The sequence below is a fragment of the Odocoileus virginianus genome, chromosome 12 (genome assembly GCF_023699985.2).
Source record: "Odocoileus virginianus isolate 20LAN1187 ecotype Illinois chromosome 12, Ovbor_1.2, whole genome shotgun sequence".
Classification (NCBI taxonomy): Eukaryota; Metazoa; Chordata; class Mammalia; order Artiodactyla; family Cervidae; genus Odocoileus; species Odocoileus virginianus.
Genome location: NC_069685.1, coordinates 68107587 through 68129533, shown reverse-complemented (window position 1 = coordinate 68129533; position 21947 = coordinate 68107587). Strand labels below are relative to the sequence as shown.

General features: G+C 61.7%; 2 protein-coding genes across 3 annotated transcripts; one reads left to right on the top strand and one right to left on the bottom strand.

The window, feature by feature from the left end:
- The first annotated feature begins 389 nt into the window (after positions 1–389).
- Positions 390–4159, top strand: TRMT2A (tRNA methyltransferase 2 homolog A). Of its 2 annotated transcripts, XM_070475800.1 has the most exons (12): positions 390–505; positions 604–1139; positions 1330–1438; positions 1667–1848; positions 1994–2108; positions 2195–2310; positions 2380–2491; positions 2783–2905; positions 3058–3133; positions 3365–3481; positions 3570–3666; positions 3761–4159. In XM_070475800.1, exons 1-12 carry the CDS (start codon positions 482–484, stop codon positions 3990–3992), a joined length of 1839 nt encoding a protein of 612 aa, XP_070331901.1. In that variant the 5' UTR covers positions 390–481; the 3' UTR covers positions 3993–4159. The 2 variants fall into 2 exon arrangements, with proteins under 2 accessions (XP_070331901.1, XP_070331900.1); XM_070475799.1 differs by having other exon boundaries at positions 2195–2491.
- Positions 4160–4615: 456 nt separating this feature from the next.
- Positions 4616–21947, bottom strand: DGCR8 (DGCR8 microprocessor complex subunit). Its single transcript, XM_070475798.1, has 14 exons — positions 21837–21947; positions 16594–17592; positions 16014–16173; positions 14481–14623; positions 14107–14350; positions 12934–13131; positions 12738–12839; positions 12072–12170; positions 10985–11067; positions 7821–7921; positions 7573–7679; positions 6711–6838; positions 5852–5965; positions 4616–5667 (listed from the first exon to the last, which is right to left on the bottom strand). Exons 2-14 carry the CDS (start codon positions 17311–17313, stop codon positions 5584–5586), a joined length of 2283 nt encoding a protein of 760 aa, XP_070331899.1. The 5' UTR covers positions 17314–17592; positions 21837–21947; the 3' UTR covers positions 4616–5583.

Sequence of the window (21947 nt, the reverse complement as noted above, 5' to 3'; positions counted from 1 at the left end):
AAAACCGGCGCAGCTTTATTGGGCTCGGGCGGCGGACACTCGCATTGTCCGGCCCGCCCCGCGCTTCCCGCCAAAACGCCCGCGGCGCATGCCCGGCCAGCCAGGCAGGATGGGATGGGGGACGCGGGAGGAGCACGCAGTCCCGGCGGCCCTCTCGCGCACTTCCGCCCCGCGGCCGCGCGCGCGCCCCTGGAGCTAGAGGTCTGGGCTGGGGGAGGGGTGCTCGAACGGCGCGTGGTGATGACGTCGCCGGAAGCGGGGACGATAGAGACGCGCCTCCTGCGCTGTGCACGCCGGCGGCCGGGCGGTAGGGCGGCAGGCCTAGGTAGCAGGCGGGTGCGGGCGCCTGGCGGGCGGGCGGCGCAGCGCGTGGCCGAGGCCCGGCCCCGAGGACCGGGGGTTCGAGTCCCGGGCCCCTCCCAGGCCACTGCCGGACGGTGTGCGCTCCAGGCCCCAGGCGAGGCGACGGACGCTGCGGACGATGGGGGACGAGTTGGACGGCGAAGTACGTTGCGGGGGAGCTGGCCGGGCTGGGGGCCGCGACCGCGATGGGCTCCGGGCGCGCGGACCGCTACCAGCTCCGCGCCTGCTGTTTGCACGCAGGGCCAGGCGCACGTCGGGGATCCCGGCCAGGACGGCGCCGCGGCACCGGGCCCGCGGCGGGAGGAGGAGCAGGCAGCAGCGGCCGGGCCATCGGAGCCGGGGCCCTACGGATACATCCGGGCCGGCCTGTTCACCTCGGAGGTCTTCAAGCTGGAGCTGCAGAACGTGCCGCGCCACGCCAGCTTCAGCGACGTGCGGCGCTTCCTGGGCCGCTTCGGGCTGCAGCCCCACAAGACGAAGCTCTTCGGGCAGCCGCCCTGCGCCTTCGTGACTTTCCGCAGCGCCGCCGAGCGCGACAAGGCCCTGTGCGTGCTGCACGGGGCGCTTTGGAAGGGCCGCCCGCTCAGCGCGCGCCTGGCCAAGCCCAAGGCTGACCCCTTGGCCAGGAAGAGGCGGCAAGAGGACCGGGGGGAGCTCTCCGCCGGCCCGGCCGCGTGCGTCGCCGACGTGGTGACCCCTCTCTGGGCCGTTCCCTACGAGGAGCAGCTGGAGCGGAAGCGGCAGGAATGTGAGCAAGTGCTGCAGAAGTTGGCCAGGTGAGTGTGGGCGCGGGCACCCCGGGCTGGGCGCGGCGTTCGCTCAGCCCACTCCCAGAATCTCAGACACAGCCTCTTAGGGAGTCATCCCAGTAAGAGCCCTGTGTTCCTGGCTCAGGACAGTGGGTCCTGAGCGCCCCCCGGGTGGGGGGTGTTCGGAGCCCCACCGATGCCCCTTCTCTGCCCACAGGGAGATCGGGAGCACCAACCGCGCCCTGCTGCCCTGGCTGCTCTCACAGAGGCACAAGCACAACAAGGCCTGCTGCCCGCTGGAGGGCGTCCGGCCCTCCCCCCAGCAGGTTAGGTCTAGGTCTTGGGGTCCCACAGAAACTTCTCCCACTTGGTCCTCCTGTCCTCAGAGCTGTTTCTGGTTCTCACCAAACACCCATTGGTTGCTGTCAGCATGGTGCCTTCAGCTGCCAGGCCCGTGGGGGAGCCTGGGTCTAACATCACCTCTGCACTGCCAGTGTTGGGATGGTCAGAGTGAGAACCATTGTCTTTCTTGTTTCCATTGGCCTGTCCTGCAGACCGAGTATCGGAACAAATGCGAGTTTCTGGTTGGTGTCGGCGTGGACGGGGAGGACAACACAGTGGGCTGCCGGCTCAGCAAGTACAAGAGCGGGACGTGTGCCGTGGCAGCCCCCTTCAACACCGTGCATATCCCTGGGGCCACCAAGCAGGTGGTGAAGGCGTTCCAGGAGTTCATCCGGTGAGGTCCTGGCGGCCTGGGATATCCGAGGCTGTCTTGAGAGGAGAAGACGGGGTCCACCCCGGAGGGGGCTCTGGTGGTGGGGCTGGAGGACACAGAACTGGGGGCAGACATGGGCACTCAGGGCCCTCTGTGGCTCCCGCAGGTCCACTCCCTACTCAGCATACGACCCGGAGACATACTCAGGTCACTGGAAGCAGCTGACCGTGCGTACCAGCCGCCGCGGCCAAGCCATGGCCATTGCCTACTTCCACCCACAGGTCTCAGGCGGGCAGTGTGTGGGAGGGGCGTCTGGGCCAGACTGGACTTGGACGGTCTCACTGGCCCTTTCTACTGCCTGCTCCAGAACCTGAGCCCGGAGGAGCTGGCGGGGCTGAAGGCATCTCTGGCGCAGTACTTCATGGAGGGACCGGGCAAGGCCAGTGGGGTGACCTGCCTCTACTTCGTGGAGGAAGGACAGCGGTCAGTAGTCGGGACAGCTGGGATGGTCTTCGTGAGGACTGTGACTGACTGCTCCTCTCGCACCCACAGAAAGACCCCCAGCCAGGAGGGCCTGCCTCTGGAGCACGTGGCCGGGGACCGGTGCATCCGTGAGGACGTGCTTGGGCTGACCTTCCGCATCTCCCCCCACGCCTTCTTCCAGGTGGCTGGAGCCTGGGCTCAGGAGGGCGCTTGGGGTGGCGGGCCAGGGTGACCAATGGGCAGAGTATCTGGGGGGAGCCCAGGGCCACAGGCGGGATCTGCGGTGCCTGCTGCCACAGGGCCTGCCAGGGCCGGCACTCAGGAGGAAGTAGTGGGTGGCGGCACTGAGCTGTGTTCTTGAGCCAGGAGACTGAGTGGCTGGAGGGGCCTTACGGCGCCCAGGGAGTTGGAGGTGGGGAAGCAGTGAGGGAGCCGGGTGGGGGGTTGCTCTGACGGCCCGGCCCGCACCCAGGTGAACACCGCTGCGGCTGAGGTGCTCTACACGCTCATCCAGGACTGGGCCCAGCTGGATGCGGGCAGCACGGTGCTGGATGTGTGCTGTGGCACAGGCACCATCGGCCTGGCCCTGGCCCGGGTGAGCCCCCCCACGCCAGCCAGGCGCACCCCCTGCCCCACTCCTGTCGTCCCACTTCCTGTTGTGTGCCCCCCACCCTGTACCAGCCCCTCCTTCACTGCCCCAGGAGTCCTAGGCTGGGCGGTCATCAGTCCCTCCTGTCCCTGTTCCAGAAGGTAAAGAGAGTCGTGGGGGTCGAGCTGTCCCAGGAGGCTGTGGAGGATGCACGGGTGAACGCCCTGGACAACGGTGAGGGCCAGTGGTGGCGGGGTGGCCAGGTGGCCCTGAGCCCTTACCACCCGTGGGGCGGGGGCAGAGAAGGCCCCACTGAGGACCCACGGTGCACCACACCACCTGGGGCTGTCCCGCAGGGAAGGGCTTTCCTTGGGCGTCTTGGTCCTGGGGCTCTGGGACATGGTGGTCTGGCAGGCCTGTGGGAGGGGTCGCGGGCTGCCTGACACGGCTGCTCTGCCCTTGCAGAGCTGAGCAACGTGGAGTTCCACTGTGGCAGGGCCGAGGAGCTGGTGCCCACCCTGGTGAGCAGGCTGGCCTCCCAGCAGCTTGTGGCCGTCCTGGACCCGCCCCGTGCCGGCCTGCGTGAGTGGCTGCCTCCCCAGGGGCTGCCCGGGCCTTCCCCTTGGTGGGTGGCCTCGGGGACCCCTGTTGAGGTTCGGTGTCTGCTCAGACTCCAGGGTGGTCCTGGCTGTGCGCCGCGCAGAGAACCTGCGGAGGCTGCTCTACGTGTCCTGCAACCCGCGGGCAGCCATGGGCAACTTCGTGGAGTGAGTGTAGGGTCAGGTGGGTGGCTGGCTGCCTGGTTCGCCCCTGCAGGGGGCCCACCATACCCCTACACTGACCATGCTTCACCCTATACAGTCTCTGCAGGGCCCCGTCCAACCGCGTCAAGGGCACTCCCTTCCGGCCGGTCAAAGCTGTGGCCGTGGACCTGTTCCCTCAGACCCCACACTGTGAGATGCTCATTCTCTTTGAGAGGGTGGAGCATCCCAATGGTGCGGGGGCCCTGGAGCCCCACAAGTCTGTGGTCCAGACCCCACCAGCACCCCCAGGTGACACCTCGCCGGAAGCCAAGGCCTCCCCAACTTCTTAGGGGCTGCAAAAACCAACCCTTCTGCAACAATACCTGGACAGCCACAGGCAGAGCCTGGGGTCCTCAAGGCCTGCCCAGGATGGCCAGGCAGCCACAGAGGCCACCAAGCCTGTCCCTCACCCCCAAATGGGCCACAAGGACTGGAATAAACAAGTGCTGAACCGCCAGTGTGTATGGTGTGAACACAGGGGGGCAGGCCCCAGAAGGCATCTCGGAACTGGGAGCAGCCAGGAGTCCCAGCAGAGCCCGTGCTGCTCAGAGGTGCAGGGCCTGGGAGCCAGCCGCACAGGGCACAGTGCTGCTGCCCCACCTGCTTGTCTCTGCCCCAGAGGAGGCCCCTCCTGGTGGCAGCGAGCGCTGAGGGGAGCTGGGAACCCCCACTCTCCAGGAGGCTGTGGCCTGTGGAGGACCGGCAGGTCGTTCCCCTTCCCGCCCATCGAGGCTCGTGACTGTGGCTGGGGGCCTAGCTGCCCCTGCAGCAGAGCTGTGCCCACACCTGGGGAAGGGAACAGAGGCAGGACAGACCGTGGCGAGGTCACCACCTCCAGCCTGCGCGAGGCACTGTCAAGGTGGCGCGCTGGCTGTTTTAAGGGGAAACAGTCAAGTTGTTATTCACCACCGTAGACAGAACAGGACAGAAGCGTATAATTACAGCGACTTGATTCGTGGATTGTTTTACAAAGGTCCACGGGGGGGCCGACCTCAGTCATGTGGGAGGGGGGCATTCTGAAGGCTCCGCAGCTAAGGGTGGGACAGACCCACCCCCATCCACCGGACTGCCTGGTCACGCCGCACAGCTGCACATAAAATCGAGGGCCACCTGCGCCAGAGTGAGCATCTTCAGCTCCTTTTTAAGTAAGTCCACGAGCTAAAATGCATTAACTGGTCACATCTGCTACGTGATTCCACACCTATCTCTACCCTCACTGTAAAAGCTTCTTTCCAAACGCTAAAATATCATAAAAGCTTTAAAAATTGATGGGTGGACAGACTGGACTGTGCAAAAATTTAGTAAAAAATTAGCAGAGGCCAGCAAACGTGAGGGGCCTCTATCTATGAAGATGTGTTCAGGGCTCTAAGAACAGACGCCGGGCCGGCAAGCAGGCAGGGCAGCACCCACGCCCACGGGCAACACCTCTCTAGGTGAAGAAAGATCACCATGGTGGTTTGCCTGCAACCTCTGAAATACTCCTTCCTACTGTTAACTTTTTCAGAGAAAAGACGGAAAACCCAGGAGGCTGGAAGGGGAGGGGTACCGGCCTGCACCTTCTGGCTGGGTCCCTACATGCCTGTGGGAGCCAGGGTGCACGGCCTTCGCATTTCATGTCATCAACTATCACTTCTGGTCAGTGCACATTACACAGAAAATTCATGAAAAGCTTCAGGGTCTGTCCACATGAGAAGAGCCCCACGGCGATCTCCCAGCTGTCCACGTCCGCCTGTGTGGCAGGTGGGTGGAGGCCGGAACACGGCCACCGGGTCCTTAGGTGGCCCCCAGGAGGAGCTGCGTGGGCCTGCTGTCAGGCACGCAGCAGGGCCGTGGAACCAGAGGCAGATCCCCAGTGCACTGGCAGCCCCGAGCTGGCTGCCCTCACACATCCACGGTGCAGAGGGGCTCGCCGCCAGGCTGCGCAGACGCCACGATGGACATCTTGGGCTTCTTGCGTGTCTCCTCCTGGAAGGACATTGAGGTCAGGGGTGGGGCCACAGGGACCGCAGCCCAGGCTTGGCAGAGCCCTGGGAGGGAGCGAGCCCAGCACACAGCACCACACGCTGGCGCTTCCCAGGAGTCATTCGAACACACGCCCCGGACAGGAGGGTCAGGTTCCCAGCCCCCAGGGATTCAAGCCACCGCGCACCCGCTCCTCCGCCAGCCGCCGCATCTCCTCCTGCAGCTTGCTCAGGATATGCAGGTTGGGCTTGTTCTTGCGGGCAAACTGCTGCAGCTCGATCACACTCTTGTCCGAGGTCTCCTGGGGAGCAGAGCCTGCTGGCGGCACCGGCCAGGGCCTCCCGTCCCGTGACCCACCTGCCAAGCTGCTAGCCACCCCTGGTTCCACTGCCTTGGGTGCAAGGGTCCACCGGCCCCCACAGCCTGCCAGCCACAAGCCAGGCACACACCATGCCCAGAGGCCTCTGCCGAGGGTGACCAGGTCCCAACGTGGTCGGGGGGACAGCATGCAGGGGCCCAGGCTCACCCTGCCCCACGGCCACCAGAAGCCTGAGGACCGACACCACGCTCCCCGCACTCTCATAGGGTGAGTGCCGTGTGAGGACGCCTACGGGCCGCACCCCCCCGATGGCTCTGGGGCCTCCCGGCAGGGCCGGGCACACTTCTCCCCAGCTCCTGGCCGAGGAAGACCCTCTGCACGCAGAGACAGGAAGGTAGTGACTCAGCCACGCACAGCCCAGCACCTCAGGGCCCCCCACACTACCCCAGCCCAGACCCAGGAGCTCTTCGGGGACGACTGGGGTGCCGCCCGCCGTCCTCACCCTCCACACCCACCACTCACTGGGGACCGTTTCTGAAGTCAGGGGAAAAACTCAAAGACCACAGATGTCAGTTCCCTGTACTTTGCCCTAAATGCACAAAAACTTAACAGTGTTGTGAAACCTCAACATCTTGGCCAAAACAGAGGACACACATGGCCTGTTCAGAGGCACGCCGTGCTGGTGCCTGGGACAGCACCCGCGTGCACTCGCCCGGCCCCCCATTACCTGCTTGACCATCTTGCTGCTCTCACGGCCATACATGCGCAGCAAGGACCCCCAGTTCTTGACGTGCGGGTGCAGCAGCTGCAGGATCTTCTGAGATGCCAACTGCTTCCCAACGCGCTTGTTCTTGCCTGGGCGGAGATGTGGACATGGAGTCAAGACACCCACATCCACAGGGCACCGTGTCCAGACGGGCACACCCCACACAGCCCCGCCCGCCAGAGGCTCGGGGAGGGCAGGATGTCCCCCAGGACGCAGCTCTCGAGGCCCCCTGCCTGCAGCTGCAGACACACAGACGATGCGTCCCGCAGGGCAGGCTGGGGGCAGGGGAGAGTCCTGCGCGGCAGATGTTTCTAGACGGAGGGAGGAGAGGCCAGGGTGCAGAACAGACTGGAGGGGCGCGGGGCCTCTGCCCCCTGCTCAGGGCTGGGCTCAGCCAGCGCTGGTGTCCGTGGGGACGGCCCAGTCTGCACAGTCTCCCGCAGCCTGCTTGGGCATGACCTTCTCCCAGCACCTTACCCGGTGCTGGGCTGTGTTTAAACAGTCCCACAGTCTCTGTGTGAGGCCACCTCCAGCCCCGGGCGAGGCGAAGAACAGCAGGCCCGCTCCCCTCCCAGGGACCCAGCAGTGGGCGGGCCGTGCCGGCAGCCGGGACCACGGCCCAGCCAGGTGAGCAGCTCAAGGCCGGGACACTAGCCGCCAGAGCGGCGTGCAGGCTGGCTGGGTCTCAGGGTGATGTGCGGTGTGGTGGGCGTACCTGGGCGCCGTCAGCACATGGCTGAGGCCCAGGTGAGCCCAGGCAGTAGACCTGCGGTCACTGAAAGCAGGTACATGCGTGTGCAGGGTGGAGGGGCGGGGGGCTTACACCAGCCGCGCACTGTGTGCTTGCCACACGCCATGACGTATTCGCTCTTCTGGTTTTTACCAGGAACTACTTCAAACTTGATGGAGGTGTCTCCCATCCCGTGGTTTCTGGTGGACAAAGCAGACAGTAAGCAACATCGCCCCGAGATGGCACCCACCATCCTCCCGAAACCGCGGCTCCCATCCCAAAAGGGCTCTCTCAGGACCCCCGCCAGTACCCTGGAGAGGTCCCGGGCAGGGACACCCCACCTTTTAAGGCACTCATGGAGGATTTGGTAGGGCGACAGCAGCCCGGCCTTGCTGGTCAGCTCGTAGACCCTCGAGTCCTCGATACTGATGTGGTTGAAATACTACAAAGGGAAGCGGCTGGTGAGTGCCGGCCACGCCCGGGGCCCGTCCAGCCGCCCCCGCCCTTGTCACGGCCTCTCAGCGTTGCTGCACCCACACCTCAGGCCCGGTCGCCCGAGACACGCCTGCCTGCTGGCCTCAGAGCCCGTCCTGAACCAGAGTCTGATCAGACCACTGGCCAGAAAGCTAAAGACACACAACCTTTGGGAAAAAAACCTTGAAAACCATCGTAAGTGAATTTAGAATAGAGAAAGTGACCAGACACGACAGAAGAGAAACTTGGCCACGGGGACGAAGAGCAGGCGCCCAGCCGGTTCAGAGAAGGAGGCTGGCGACAGAGGCCTTGTCAGCCCGGAGCGGGTAGGACCCTCAGGAGAACAGCGCCCTCCCTGGTGGGGCTGTGTTTACCTTGCGGGCTGTGTTTACCTCACAACCACACACACGCTCTGTCAGAGCCTCTCAGGGAAGCCCCTTCCCCGACTGTCCAGCTCCTGGGGCCCCTAGCCCCACCCTCTTCATGCAGAACTCCTCCAGGAGCGAGGGAGCTTCCTCCCCCACAGTGTCAGGAGGTGGCCCTGGGCCCAGCTAGCGGAAAAGCATCCTGTCTGAGCATGCCTCCCTCCCTGCACCTCTGGGTGTTAGCCGGCCAGGGCACCCTGAGCTCCACACTCAGGGTACTGCTCAGACCGCCGGCCACAACAGGAGAGCCCACCCCGGGCACGGGGGGTGGAGGATGGGGCTGCAGTCCTACCCCCGACTGCACAGAGGTGCCCCCAGCAACCAGTCCCCCACCTCGGGCCACCTCGACATGAACTCAGGCAGAGGGAAGGGGTTAGAATAAAGGGTTCCCTTCACTTAAATTGTTTTTACTTTTTGGCTGCACCTCCTGGCACACAGGATCCCAATTCCCCTGCATCCGAAGTGTGCAGTCCCAACCACAGGACTGCCAGGAAAAGTCCCAAATGTCCCCTTCACTTTTATCAAACGGAGCTATTTCAGGAACTGAGGACAAAAACCAAATGGTAATTTTTCTTCTTCATGAGCTCTTTGCAGGAACCAAGGACAGAGACCAAACATCTATTTGTTACTTTATTACATTATCACAAAGACATAGGCGCCTAACAGCCCCAAATACAGGGAGCAAACATGATGGCAGTGAAGAGACAACTCGGCAGTAACTGGGGACTCACACCACTCCCTCCAGGACAGACCCTCCAGGAAGGCGAGCACTCCCCTCACCAGCTCGGCCAGTTCACTCCGCTGGCAAGCACACACGCCCAGCATCTCGGGCGGGCACAGGACAAGCCTTGACAAACGTTCAAGGACTGACTGGAATCACACAAGCTGTAGTTCTGAATCACAATGGAATTAAGTTATAAATCAATAACTGAAGGAAACTGGGGAGATTCACATATATATGAAAAGTAAACAGTCCTAAAATAACTACTCGTTCAAAGAAAAAAAAAATCACAAGAGAAATTAGGAAAATATCTTGACATAGATAAAAACAAAAACACAACATATATTAAAGGAAAATTATGGGATGCAAATTAGTACACAGAAGAAAATTGACAGCTGTAAACCCCACATTTAAAAAGACCTCAAATCAATACCCTAAACCATAAGAAACTAGAACAAAGGACAAACCAAACACAAGCCTGGCAGGAAAAAAAAAAAAAAGGCTGGATCTGAAACAGAGAAGAAAAAAGAGAACTTCCACACAACCAGAAGCTGTGTATTTGAAAAGACCAACAACACTGACAAACACTTAGAATGGCCAAAAGAAAACAAAGACTCAAACTGCTAAAAGTCAGGAACGAAAGCAAGGACATCACAACCCTGCTGAAGTAAAAAGGGTCACAAGAGGGCACTGTGAATGCCAGTCCCCTAGAGGACCTGGTCACCTGGGAAAACTCCTGCCAAGACACAGAATCCCACAACCGGCTCGAGAAGCAGCAGAAAGCCTGAGAACGCACAACAAGTGAACAACCTGAAAACAAAGAAGAGTCCAGGCCCAGACGGTTTCACTGGTGAATTCTACCAAGTGTTTAAAAATTAACACCAATCCTTCGTGAACTTTTCCACACGATGAAAGAGGAAGGAAGACTTTCCCACTCGTTCTACGAGGCAAGTACTGCCCTGATACCAACACCAAAGACATCATAAGGAAAAAAAATACAGACCAGCACCCCTTAGAAACACAGCTGCAGAAATCCTTAAAAAAACAGCAGCAAGCCAAGCCGATCCACACATAAAGAGAACCGTGTGCACCACAACTGAGTGGGACTTATCCCAGGAATGTGAGGTTTGTTTTATATTCAAAAGCTAATGGAACTTAACCCCACATCAGTAAAATCAAAGATAAAAACCATGTGATCATCTCACAGAAGCAGAAAATTCAAAACAAAACATCCATTGCAGACAGAAACAGTCAACAAACCAGGAGTGGAAGGAAACGTCCTCACGCTGATAAAGCCCCGGATCACCAGCAGTCAGTAGGAGCACCTGGGTCTGGCTCCACTGACTACAGAGGTCAGAGGTGGTGGACCCAGCACAGAAAGCAGCCAGTGCCGCCAGGGTCGGGAAGCTGGACGAGACGGGGGACCAGATAACGGGAACAGGGAGTGACAAACACAATCTGAGAATACAAAAACCTACTGTGCTGTGTAGCTGAAAAGGGAAAAACTATGGCATACATGCATTAAACTTCAATACTAGAACCCACATGACACAACTAAAACCTGGCAAACCAAAGAAACAGAAATAGTTTGGTTTTAAAAAAAGGATGTATCCTTCAGTGTAAGAAGCCCTTGCAACGAAAACCCACAGAAGCAATCTACCCGAGCAGCTCACAGTTCCAAGTGGGTCTCAACACAAAGACCAGTCCAGCTCCTGCAGCCTCTGCCTCGAAGGCTCGTCCACCGCACAGCTCTCAGGGCAGCGTGACTTCCGTGCAGTACGGCAAACACAGTTTCTCACACCCACGGCAAGACAGGGGGACGGCCCCTGCCCGCAGAACCAGGCAGGCCTCCCCGTCCCAACGCGAGCGGCGGGCCCGCGCTCACCTCCAGCTCCTCGCTGTCTCTGGGCTTCTCCTCCGATGTCTGCTTGACGAAGTCAGGGATGAGGATCTCCAGCGTGGCGCGGGCTGCCGGGAGGAGCACAGGGTGAGGGGCCAAGATCAGACAGCAGCCAGGCCCCAGGGGCGGGGCGGCACTCGGGGGAGCTCTGCGGGCCCAGTGTGGGCGCCCCGGGCACAGGAGCGCGCCTGCAGGGGCTGGCCTCGCCGGGGTGGGGGTGCCATGAGGATGGCTGCACCTCACAGCTTTCTGCCTTGAGAGCCCTCAAACAGCCCACTGGTGGGTGGAGCCAGAAGACCCTCTGGAGCCTCTCTGAAGTGGAGGGGCCTCCTAGGGTGGGGGAGGCAGACCACGCAACCTCGGCGCAGCCTGGTGCGGGGACGGCCACACAGTCCATCATCCTCAGCATCAGCCACCAAGGGAGACCAAGGGGGGCGGACTCTGAGCCCCAGAGCTCAGATCCTGCGCCAGCCTGAGCCGTGGGGAGGCAGCAACGGAGTGGACATGGCCCAGGCTCTGTGAGCACAGAGTTGCTCTAAGACATGCAGCAACGGGGCGCCAGGGCCGAGGACACAGCCACAGCCGGCCCGCCACTGGTCCTCCCCAGGAGGTGCTAAATGGCTCCCGGAAGCACGCTCCCGCCCGGTGCGCAAATACAGCCAGCAGCAGGCCCAACAGGAGGAGCTCCCAGGGCCTGCCTGTCTGTGCTCTGGACCAGCAGCCCCAAGTCTCAGCCAGAAGCACTTGGGAGCAGTCCTCACAGACATCAGGACCCCTGAGGAGCATGCCCACCGTGCAGGGTCTACACAGATGGCGCCCAGGCTCCAGCAACCCAGAGCGCTGTGTGTGCTGGGGGAGTGGAGGGCCAGGGCAGGAGGCGCGGGCCCACCCATCCAACTGGACGAAAGCCTTCTATGTTCGCTTCTCACAGCCTGCCTCTTGGTGAATCCTTGCCAGTGAGTGCATAACTTAAAAAGATCCAAGTGGATAACTCCATAAATACCAGACTCGCCCACCCCGCCTCCAGCCAGGGTGGTTCACACGGTCCCCCAGACACCAGCAGGCACATTACCAGCTTTGTTCTTGGCCAGTTTTTTGCTGCTCGCCGTTCCAGATCCATAGGTCACACCGTCAATGGTCACTGAGGCACCAAAAGGCTCGCTTGGGTTCTCTTAAATTAAAACGACCACTTTAAAACACATGTGCCAGGACGTTCACAGCACACCAGCACACACACACTCTGCTCACCGCAGAGCGTGGGGCACGGCTGCGGCAGGAAGGCAAGGCGGGGGTCCCCGGGACACTGGGCAGCCACAGAGGGAGACGGGCCAGAGGCAGAGCTGCCAGGGACAGAGACCAAGGTCTGAGAAAGGTGGATGGGCGCAGGGGCACACACAAAAGGCAGGGGTGGGAATGCAGACTCAGCAAGCCCAAGAAGCAGGGAGACCACAGCGGACCCGAGCTTCCAGCCCTCACTCAGGAGCGCTGCAGGCAGCACAGAGGGGCCGGAAACCAGCACAGGACCGCGGCTCCTCCAGCCGGAGGCCGGGGTGGCTGTGGGGGGGCAGACGCTGTGCGCAGGGCGTGGGGAGGGGGCGGCAGGTGAGGACGACCCCCTCCATTTCCCGTCTCATCCCAGCAGGCGGGGCTGACAAGCAGCCCCAGGCAGCGCCCGATGCCCGAGGAGGCCGAGACACAAGGCGGGGACAGGAAGGCCGGGAGGGGCGGCGGCACTCACCGCACTCGAAGAAGCTGTACACGGGGCGGACCTTGAGCACGCGCTGCATGTACTCGTGCAGGATGCACACCTCAGACTTCCCGTTGGGGTTGATGACAAACTCTGTGACGTGACGATAGGGGCTGTCTCAGAACAGCCTGGGACCCCGCCTGTGGAGGGGACCTCTGCGCCGCAGGGCGGACGGGGCTGGGCTCACCTTTCTTTGTGGGCGCGTCCTGCACAGACAGTGTGATGAGCTTCTGGTTGGCGGGCAGGATGGGCCTCTCTGACTCGGCCTGTTTTCGCTTCATTTCTCGGTTGAACTGCCGACGCTCAGCCCACGTCCTGAACTTCTTCACGGTCACTTGCTCAAAGTCAAAGCGCTTCTCCAGGTAATTCCGAAACTCCTCAAGGTCTGCGCGGATTGACCAGAGACAAAAGTGACGAACTCCCAACCAGTTACCCCCTAGGTGGCAGGACGGGTCCTGGCCACACGACACCCCTCCCGCTTCCCCTCAAGGATGAGGAGCCAAGCAATCAGGCTCCTTCGCTCTGCCAGGTTCCCTAAGGAGAAACTTCTGGGCTACCCCTTTAGTTTATTTAGAACAAAAAAAAAACAAAAATAAACAAAGAAAAAGGAATGTTAGAAAAAAACACCACTATCAGCCTCCAGGACCTTCTCCCCATGGGAACCAGGTGCCGATGGCCCGCAGCAGAGGCATGGCGCCCAGCACGGCCTCCTGCCCCCGCCTCTCCCCCAGGATCCCAGGCTTCCCAGCAGCCCCACCCCGCTGCTTCTCCCAGAGGCCTGAGGCACCACGCTCAAGCTTGCACACTTAGGGACGGAGCGAAACCACAGAGCTCCCCACACAGGAGTGTAGAGCAGTGGGCGCGCGCTGAGGATGGTGCCATGGGGAGACCATCAGGCAGACGAGGGCCCCTTCCAGCTGTGTCTCGAGAACACCCCCGTCCCTGCAGAGCACCAGCGCGTTCCCCAGAGGCCTCCCCGCCAGCCCCAGACGCGGCCCCTCCTTGGGAGCAGCCCCCAGCCCCTCATGGACAGGAGCGCACAGACACCTGGGGCTCAAAAACGTGCCGCTCTCTAACAGGGACTGGGCAGGGGCTGAGAGAGCCCGCCCCCATGGAAGAGACATGGGAAGGATGACCCACGACCGAGGGCGCCCACGGGGCTGAAACAGCAGCTGCGCCCACCCCGGCGGTGGGACCCCAGGACCCACACGCACACACCGCGGCGCAGAGGCTGAACGGTCATGACCAAAGGCGGTCTGGGCGGTGACACCGGTCAGCGGGCAGGTCTCCTGAGCTCGGGGTCGGGCAGGCACAGACGGGGCCCCTCCTCCCTGGGGACCAAGTTCGCCCCAAAGCTTACCGACGGACTCGTCCTTGCACACCTCCACCTTGGCCTTCACCTGCCCCAGGGCCCCAGGCGCGGCCTCGGCCCCCAGCGGGTCCTTCTCGTCTGGGGGCCCCGCATCGGCCCCTAGGGGGTCAGGCTCGTCTGGGGGCACATCTGGCTCCGGGGGGGCAAGCCCCACGCCCCGCTCCCGCTCCTCGCTGTCCTTCATCTTCCGGTAGTGCAGGCAGGGGATGCTGGTCAGGGGGGGGCCGTGTTTCTGCGAGGAGGGAGACCGCGCAGGTCACCAGGCCGGACGCACGGGCCTCTGATGCCCCCACCGGCCTGCCTGGCGGCCACCCTCCCCCTGCAACTCATGAGACCAAGCGCACGAGGGACACGGCCCCTACCCGTATGCTTCCCGTCCCCAGGAAGTAGGGCCGCGACCAGGTGACCACCCGCGACTCCCGGTGCAGGTACACAGGCACTCCGGAGTTGTGGAACGTCATGATCCAGCCGTCGGGCAGCGGCTCCGTCGGCGGGCGGCCACGGCCTGCGCGGGGCAAGAATAGCTGTGGTCACAGCCGCGTGGGCACCGTCAGGACAGTCACAGTCAGCCCCCAGGCAGAAACAGCAGCGTGCTGTAGCCGGCCTTACAGAAAAGCTCTGAGCAGGGTGGGGACGGCCCACCCCCACCAGGAGAGCCCAGGCCCGCCTGCAAGCCTGCTCCTATGCGTGCTGGGCCCCAGCCTCTGTGGGACCCGTGGGCGCCAAGACCCTCTTCACCTGCTCTAGTCCCCGGACACACCGCAGAGCCCAAACAGTACTCTGCGAGACACAGGGCCTCGCTGCAGCTCTGCCACCCTGACACCGCCTCTCCGCCCGCCTCCCGCGGGTGCAGCCATAGGGGCTGGGTAGGCTCCGCTAGGAACCACAGACTGGGTCACTGCTCCCTGTGACCAGATGGCAAGCCTGCACTGTCCCGAGCTGCCACGGACAGGCCTGGCTGCTGGGAGATGCACAAGACAAAGACTCAAGGACAGCTTGCTTTTCTTACCGGTATTGGGAGCAAGTGAAAAACTCAGAAACAAAAGCAAAATGCCACATGGAATCTAAAAAAACACATGGACAAGATGAAAACAGCCCCACCAACACTTGTGGGAACGGAAAGGACTCCCTTGTGTCAGGTCTGACACCTGCACGTGGCTGATGCCAGGCGAACACCAGCGTCAGGACGGCCCTGGGAGGGAGGGCAAGGCTGGGCATGCACAGTCACCCCAGGCCCGTGGGCTGGGCCAGGAGCAGCTGCCTGCAACCAGCCCTGGGTAACCGAGGAGGAGGAGGCGTGTCCGTGACCAGACCACAGCCCACGCGGCAGACACACGCCCGGCCCCGCCAACGGGTCTGCTCTGCGGCCAGGAGACGGCATGCCGGCCACTCCTCAGTTCCTCCTGTCACGCTAGCCACCTGCACGGTGCTCAGCGGAAGGCATCACCTGTGTGCCCGAGTCCCTCCAGCCCCTTCCCATCGCCCACCTGACACCAAAAGGCACCCCAACTGCTCTTCCCAGTGTACCCATGACCCCTCCACCTCTGCCCACATGTGAGCCACGGGTCTGCTTTCAGAACAGACTGTGGAATGAGTTCTGCCTGCTTCCAGCAGCTTCCCCAGTGCTCGGCACAGAACCAAGAACTCAGACAGGGGTCACGAGCAGCCCCCACACTCAGCACTGCCTCTGTCTGCAGCCTCCACACGCCCGGAAGCCCCCTTCCCATACCACGGCAGTGCGTAGGGTATGTCCTCACATTCCAAGCTTCCCATCACCGACAGGACCCTCCTGCCTGCAGATGCACACGGCCGCCCAGACTGCCGCCCGGCAGCCTGAGGGCTCTCCCAGCGTAGCATGAGGCTGAGCACCCACACGACTTCCTGGCCCGACTTACTTTTGAGCACGGTTTTAATCTTGGTCATCATTGGCTGAACGCTTGTCTCCCCGTCCGATGGGTGGTCGCTGTCTCCTCCGTATTTCTCTTCCATTCGCCTCTTTTTGGGAGCACAGAGGCCCTCTTCCAGAAGAGCATCAACATCATTGTCAAAATCATCCTGCAAAACACACTGTTCAGAAACCGCGGCCCCTGGCACCCGCACTCCTGCCCATGGGCAGGCGTCAGCGACAACACAGAGAGGAGGTGGTCTCGGGGGCCTAGGGGCGCCTCTGTGGCGCACGAGCATCTGAAAAACAAAGAGGATGAAACGGCCAGCCAAAGCACACGCTCGTGACCAGCAGATCGTTCCAAGTCGGCTGAGACACGGGTACAAGGCAGACCTGTCAGCCAAACTCTGTTAGCAGAGCCGGGACCCCTGGACTCCAGACGGCTTTCTTTCCGCGTGGACCTTTCTACCTCCAGTGGGTTTTTTTCCTCTGTAACATCGCAACATGGGCTTCCCAGAGATGCTGCAACTCCCAAACACCTCTCTTTGGGTTTTGCTAAGAATGCTCCAAAGGAGGGGATGCCGACATACCTCGTAGGAGAAATTCAAGGCCTCTTCGTCCACTCTGTCTCTCTGCGCGATCGCTTTAGCCGTGAACCCGCCTGCGCCTTCTTCCTCTAGCTCCAAATTGTCAGTAAAGTCTTCTAACTCATCGAGCACTGCGTACTCCACTCTCCTTTCCTGATCCAGCTCATGCTCCTCGTCCCTCCTACCCGCACTCTCACCCCCGGCGCCTACCCCGTTCCCCGCGCCCCCGCCACAGGGACCAGCATGCACGTCCCCACTGACAGGGCTGAGGGCCAGGCCACACTCTGCCCGCACGTCGCGCTCCGCTCCCGTGTACAGCACCTTCCTGTCCTCACTCCTGCAGCTCTCCGTAAAGCTCACGCTAATCTTTACATCCTTAAGCAACTTAAGGTCAGGGGAGAACTTCCGGACCGCAGGTGCATGCCGCGCAGTGCGCGGGCTGTGGCCACTACAGTTCGGGTCTACGAGGAGGCGGGCCTTAGAGGAGGATCCTTTGGAGAGAAGAGAAGCTCCGTAGAAGTTGAGCGGGTCCTCAGCAGGGGGTTCGGCCTGTCCATCACCACCAGAGCCAACGTCCATTACCTCTGCATCACTGGACGTTTGCAGGGGAGGTGGTGGAGACTGTCCACGGGGCAGCGAGCGGAGGGGGCAAGCTCGGTCCTCCATCGCCACTCCTCCTGCGGGCTCGCGCGGGAGAGGAGAGGGGCTCTCACATGTCTCCATAGTAAAGTGGTTAGGACTACTTTAAAAGACCAGAGTTTTTAAAAACCTGACATAACTCTAGACAGCTAACATGCACAAGTCCGTCGAGACCCGGGTGCGTCCTGCCCGCGCTGCATACGCTGGCGGCTTAGTCAAGCTGGCCACATTGCTCTTTTCATTAATGTAGACAGCTTTTAGAACCACTGCCTCAATTATTGGAAATCACAATGCACTCAGCTTAAATGACTGACGACTACGCGAGTCTGTCCTCAAGCCGAAGGGGCACCCGTCTTCCTCCACCTGCAAAGAGACGTAAAGGCGTCGTCACACAGTGACAGAGACCTTCCGCTTCCTGGCACCGAGAGTCCAGTGCTACGGACGGTGCAGTAAAGACTTCAGTGACACTGCCTGAGAAGAGCACCTTCTACGCTTCAGAACAGGCGAACCTGACTCCCTTCTTCAGAACCTAAATTATAACATAAGTCCTAAGTCAAGTATTTCACTAGTTGTCCACTGTATTTCCAACTTCAGAAACACAAAAACCATATTATAATTAGGTTCAAAAAGGATTAAAAAAACCAGGACTCCTCCACTACACTGTACCGCGGCACTCCCCTGGCTCGGCTCAGGCGGCCGCCCTTCCACAGCACACTGGGGTGTGCGGCTTCCCTCCAGCACCAGTGATGTGGGTCCACTCACCTGCGTGGGCCGGTCAGTCACAGGGCAAGCGGGCGGCCCTCTGCTCAGCTCTGCGGCACTACGGCCTCAGAGGCACAGCTCGGGCTCCGCCACCCAGAACCCCAGGGCATGGGGGCAGGGGCAGGGATGCAGCGGGCTGGGCGTGGCTCTGCTCCCGACTGGCCGGGCGGGCAGGGAGAGGCTGCGGGGGCCGGCTAAGCCCAGGCACCGGAGTCCTGGTAGCCGCCTGGAGCCTGGCTCCATGAGGGGGCAACAGGGAGGCCGGGGGCGAAGGGACCCTCAGGCCACAGTTCAGTCCCTAAGCAGAAGGGAGGCCCACACCCGTGAGAACAGTGGACACAGAACTGACCACGCTGCTGAGTGGGTGGAGGCCGAGCACAGGACAAGGCAGCCCCGAAGACCAACAGGGCCTCTCCCCAGGGGATATTCAGGCAGGGCCCGCAAAGAAGGGTGCTCGGAGCCTCTGGGCAGACCCGGCCAACACAGCCGAGGCCATCAGGATGCGTCGGCCAGGCGGTCACCCAAACCACAGGAGAGGCCACCCAGAGAGCGAGGGCAGACCAAGAAAAGGGCTGAGGACGCAACCCTGGGGAGTTTGCACCAGAGGGAAGACACCAGGCTGAGAAGGCAGGGCGGGGCGTCCAAACACAGGGCCGCGGGAGGGAGGTTCCAGCAGAGCAGAACACGTGCAGACACGCACGCACGTGCACACACGCACGCACGTGCACACACGCACCCCCACACCGTGCAGACACGCACGAACATGCCATGCACATGGATGCAGACACACATGCGTGCCCACACCACTCGGGGCGGCTTGCGGGTTGCAGACAGACAGGAAACAGCAGACACCACACGTTTAAGAGGTTACAGTGGAGGGACAGGACATAAAAAACAAAGACTTGTTTAGATGTAATCAATTCATCCAACAACTATTCACTGACCACCTACTCTGATGGGGGTATCAGCATGAACAAGGGGGCAGCAACCACTGACCTGTCTTCTACTTCCCGGGTCCCAAGGTGTCCTCATGTTTCTGAACACAATACCTCCCCCGCAGGCATGTCTGCCAAAAGTGCTAAGGACCAAGGAAACATGGCACACAGGTGATGACGGACGCGGAACCGGGAGACCACTGAGGAGGCACCAGACGTGCACAAGGACCACCGAGCGGGGTAAGGCCAGTCTCCTGGCACCAAGAAAGCTCATTTCAGAGGACAGACAGGTCAGCACACCCAGCACTACAGAACACAGACACGACCAGGACCAAAGCCCTGGGCACCAGGCAGGTCTGCAGAGACCCCAGCAAGAGCCCACCCATGATTCTGGGGGCCAAAAAGGCTAAAACAAGAGACGTGAAGAGGACGGAGACACCTCCAGCCATGTTCAGAGGCTGAGAAGCTCAGTTTAGAAGCAAAGAACCAAGATGATAACGATGAAACCTGGTGAAGGGAGGCCTTGAAGAGGTGCCCAGAGTGCAGGCTGGGAGCCGTGGCGAGTGGTCCTTGGAGTTTGGGGAGCCGCCTGGCCCTGGGGCGGCAGTGCGCTGAGGGCTCCGCTGCAGGCTGTCCCGAGCACACTCCTGACCTTCCCTGTTCGTTATCTGCACCCGTCAACGCCTTCCATGTGGCGCACACAGAACACTGCAGATGCTGAGGACGGGAGATAGACAAAACCCCCAGCCCCAGAGCTCACACATTAGCAGAGAGACGGACAAGTAACAACTAAGAAAAACTGAGACGCGTTCAAGAGAAAGCAAAGCAAGGAGTTGAGGAAAGGGTGGGAAGTGAAGGCCTCACAGCCAACACCCCCTGAAGGTGGAGGAGGGGATATTCCAGGCAACCCCGAGAAGAGCAAAGGCCCCAGGGTGGAGCACCGGGTGGTGGATGACAGCAGTGTGCCCGGGGGTAGAGGCCAGGGCAGGGAGGGCAAGGGAGACCAGGACTGAGAGACGGGCCCCTGGAAAGGAGGGTTCAAGCGGTGAGGTCACACGATCCAAGGTCAGCAGTCGCAACCAACCCTCAGGCAGGCCCTGTTCTAAGCATGTTATGCACTATCACTCACCAGTTCTCACACAGCACTGTGAGAAAAAGGTTAAGGACAGAGAGGTTAAGCAACTTGCTCAAGGTCACACAGCGAGAAGGTGGTGGAGTGCTTTACCACTCAGGCAAGGTAGCTCCGGTCTGCACTGCCTTGGTATTAGACTTACGGTTGAAAAGAACAGCTCTGTGTCCAGAAAATCCCTAAGTGGGTAGATAATAGGAGGCACAAGGTTGAGAGCAAAGAAACAAATAAAGAGGCTCACCAGGCAGCCTGGACCAGCATGTCAAGCTGGAGGTGGTGAGAAACTGCCCTGAGGAGTGTATGGAGGCCGAGGAGACTCCACACTCAGGGACAGAGGTGTCGCGCGCAGAGGTGGTGAAGCCAGCGTGGGGAGTGTTCGGGCAGGTGAAGATCATAGCCTAGGTTTAGACATGGCTACTTGGCACCAAAGTAACACGTGGAGGTGTAGAAGAGGCAACCAAAAGCGTGCAGCTGTGAGAAGGGAGGCCGGGGCTGGAGACGGACATGCAGGTGTCAGGAGAGACAACGTTAAAATCAGGGACTGGACGAGATCGCCAAGGAAAGGAGCACGATCCTACAAGAGGCCAAGACTCACTTCCCTACCCTGAAGTCACAGTCAGATTACAAAAGCCCGGGGACGTGCCCCACACGGTGGGCCGGGGCCACAACAGGCTCAAAGGCTGGTCCTCCTGCCACTGCTACTGCTCCAGCTGACGGCACACTGGGATGCAAACCCGGCTCACCAAGTGGACGGTGAGCCAGCAGCAGACTTGCAGCAGGCACCCCCAGGTCCCAGCACAGTGTAAAACCAAGACACTCCGACAGCGCCCTTCACTTGGGTCCACTTGCTGGGCTGGCGTGGAGGCGCCGTCTCGGATGGTCCAGTGCTGTGGCTGCCGCCTTTCAGTCAAGCCTCTCGTTGCAGCCTTCCGCCCAACCCAGCGTCAGAATGACCTCACCCGTCCTTTTCTCATCCTGTCAGCCTCGCATCCCACACTCACAGGCGCCACTGCTGACTGGCCATCCCCCCCTCTGTGGGGTGACCGACTGCGGCAGGGTTTCTGGCCCGCTCCACCCCGCCGCCCAGGACTGGAGTCCAGTCAGCGGCCAGGACACAGGACACCTGTCTAGCATTTGGGGCCTGGCACAGTCCCCTGCCCGATCCCGGACTGCTGGGCGCCGGGTAACCGAGGCACATGCGAGCATGCAAACAAATCAAGTTCCTACCCTGAGCAACCCAGGTCCATCGGAGGACACCTGGCAGGGACCACTGTCAACAGGTGGTCACCTTCCACTTGTTTCTACCCCCGGGTCATTGTTATGACAAAACCACATCCCGATCGTCTACGTGACCCTGGGTCCGTGAGCAAGTGGTGGAAAAGACGGGCAGCTTCTCAGGTTTCCCAGGCTCTCGCGGCCGGCAGGGTCCCGGGCCGGCACCGCCGCGGTCGGGACCCTGCCCGCCCGAAAGCCGTCTACGGCTTCGGGTCCACGGGACGAGGGGTCTCCTCACACCCCGGGGCCGGCCCGCGCGCAGAGCGAGTGGCGCGGCGGCCCCCGGCCCCGGCCCAGACCGCGGCGGGCCCCGCGCCCGCGCCCGCGGCGCCTCACAAAGGCGGACGGGGGACTCGGCGTGGCCAGGCCCGCCCGCGCCCGCGCCCGCCCGCCCGCCGCCCGCCGGCCCCGCGGCCTCGGCCCGGGAGCGGAAGGGCGAGCCTCACGCAGGCCACAGCGCCGCCCACCCGCCCGGCCGCGGGGCGCCCCTCGCGCCCCGCACCTACCTCCGGCGCCCGCGGCCCGCCCGCAGCGCAGAGCCTCGCGGCCCGGCCGCCGCCGCCGCCGCCCTCCAGAGGGGCCGCGCGGGCGCTCTTCACTCGGCGGGACCCGCCTGC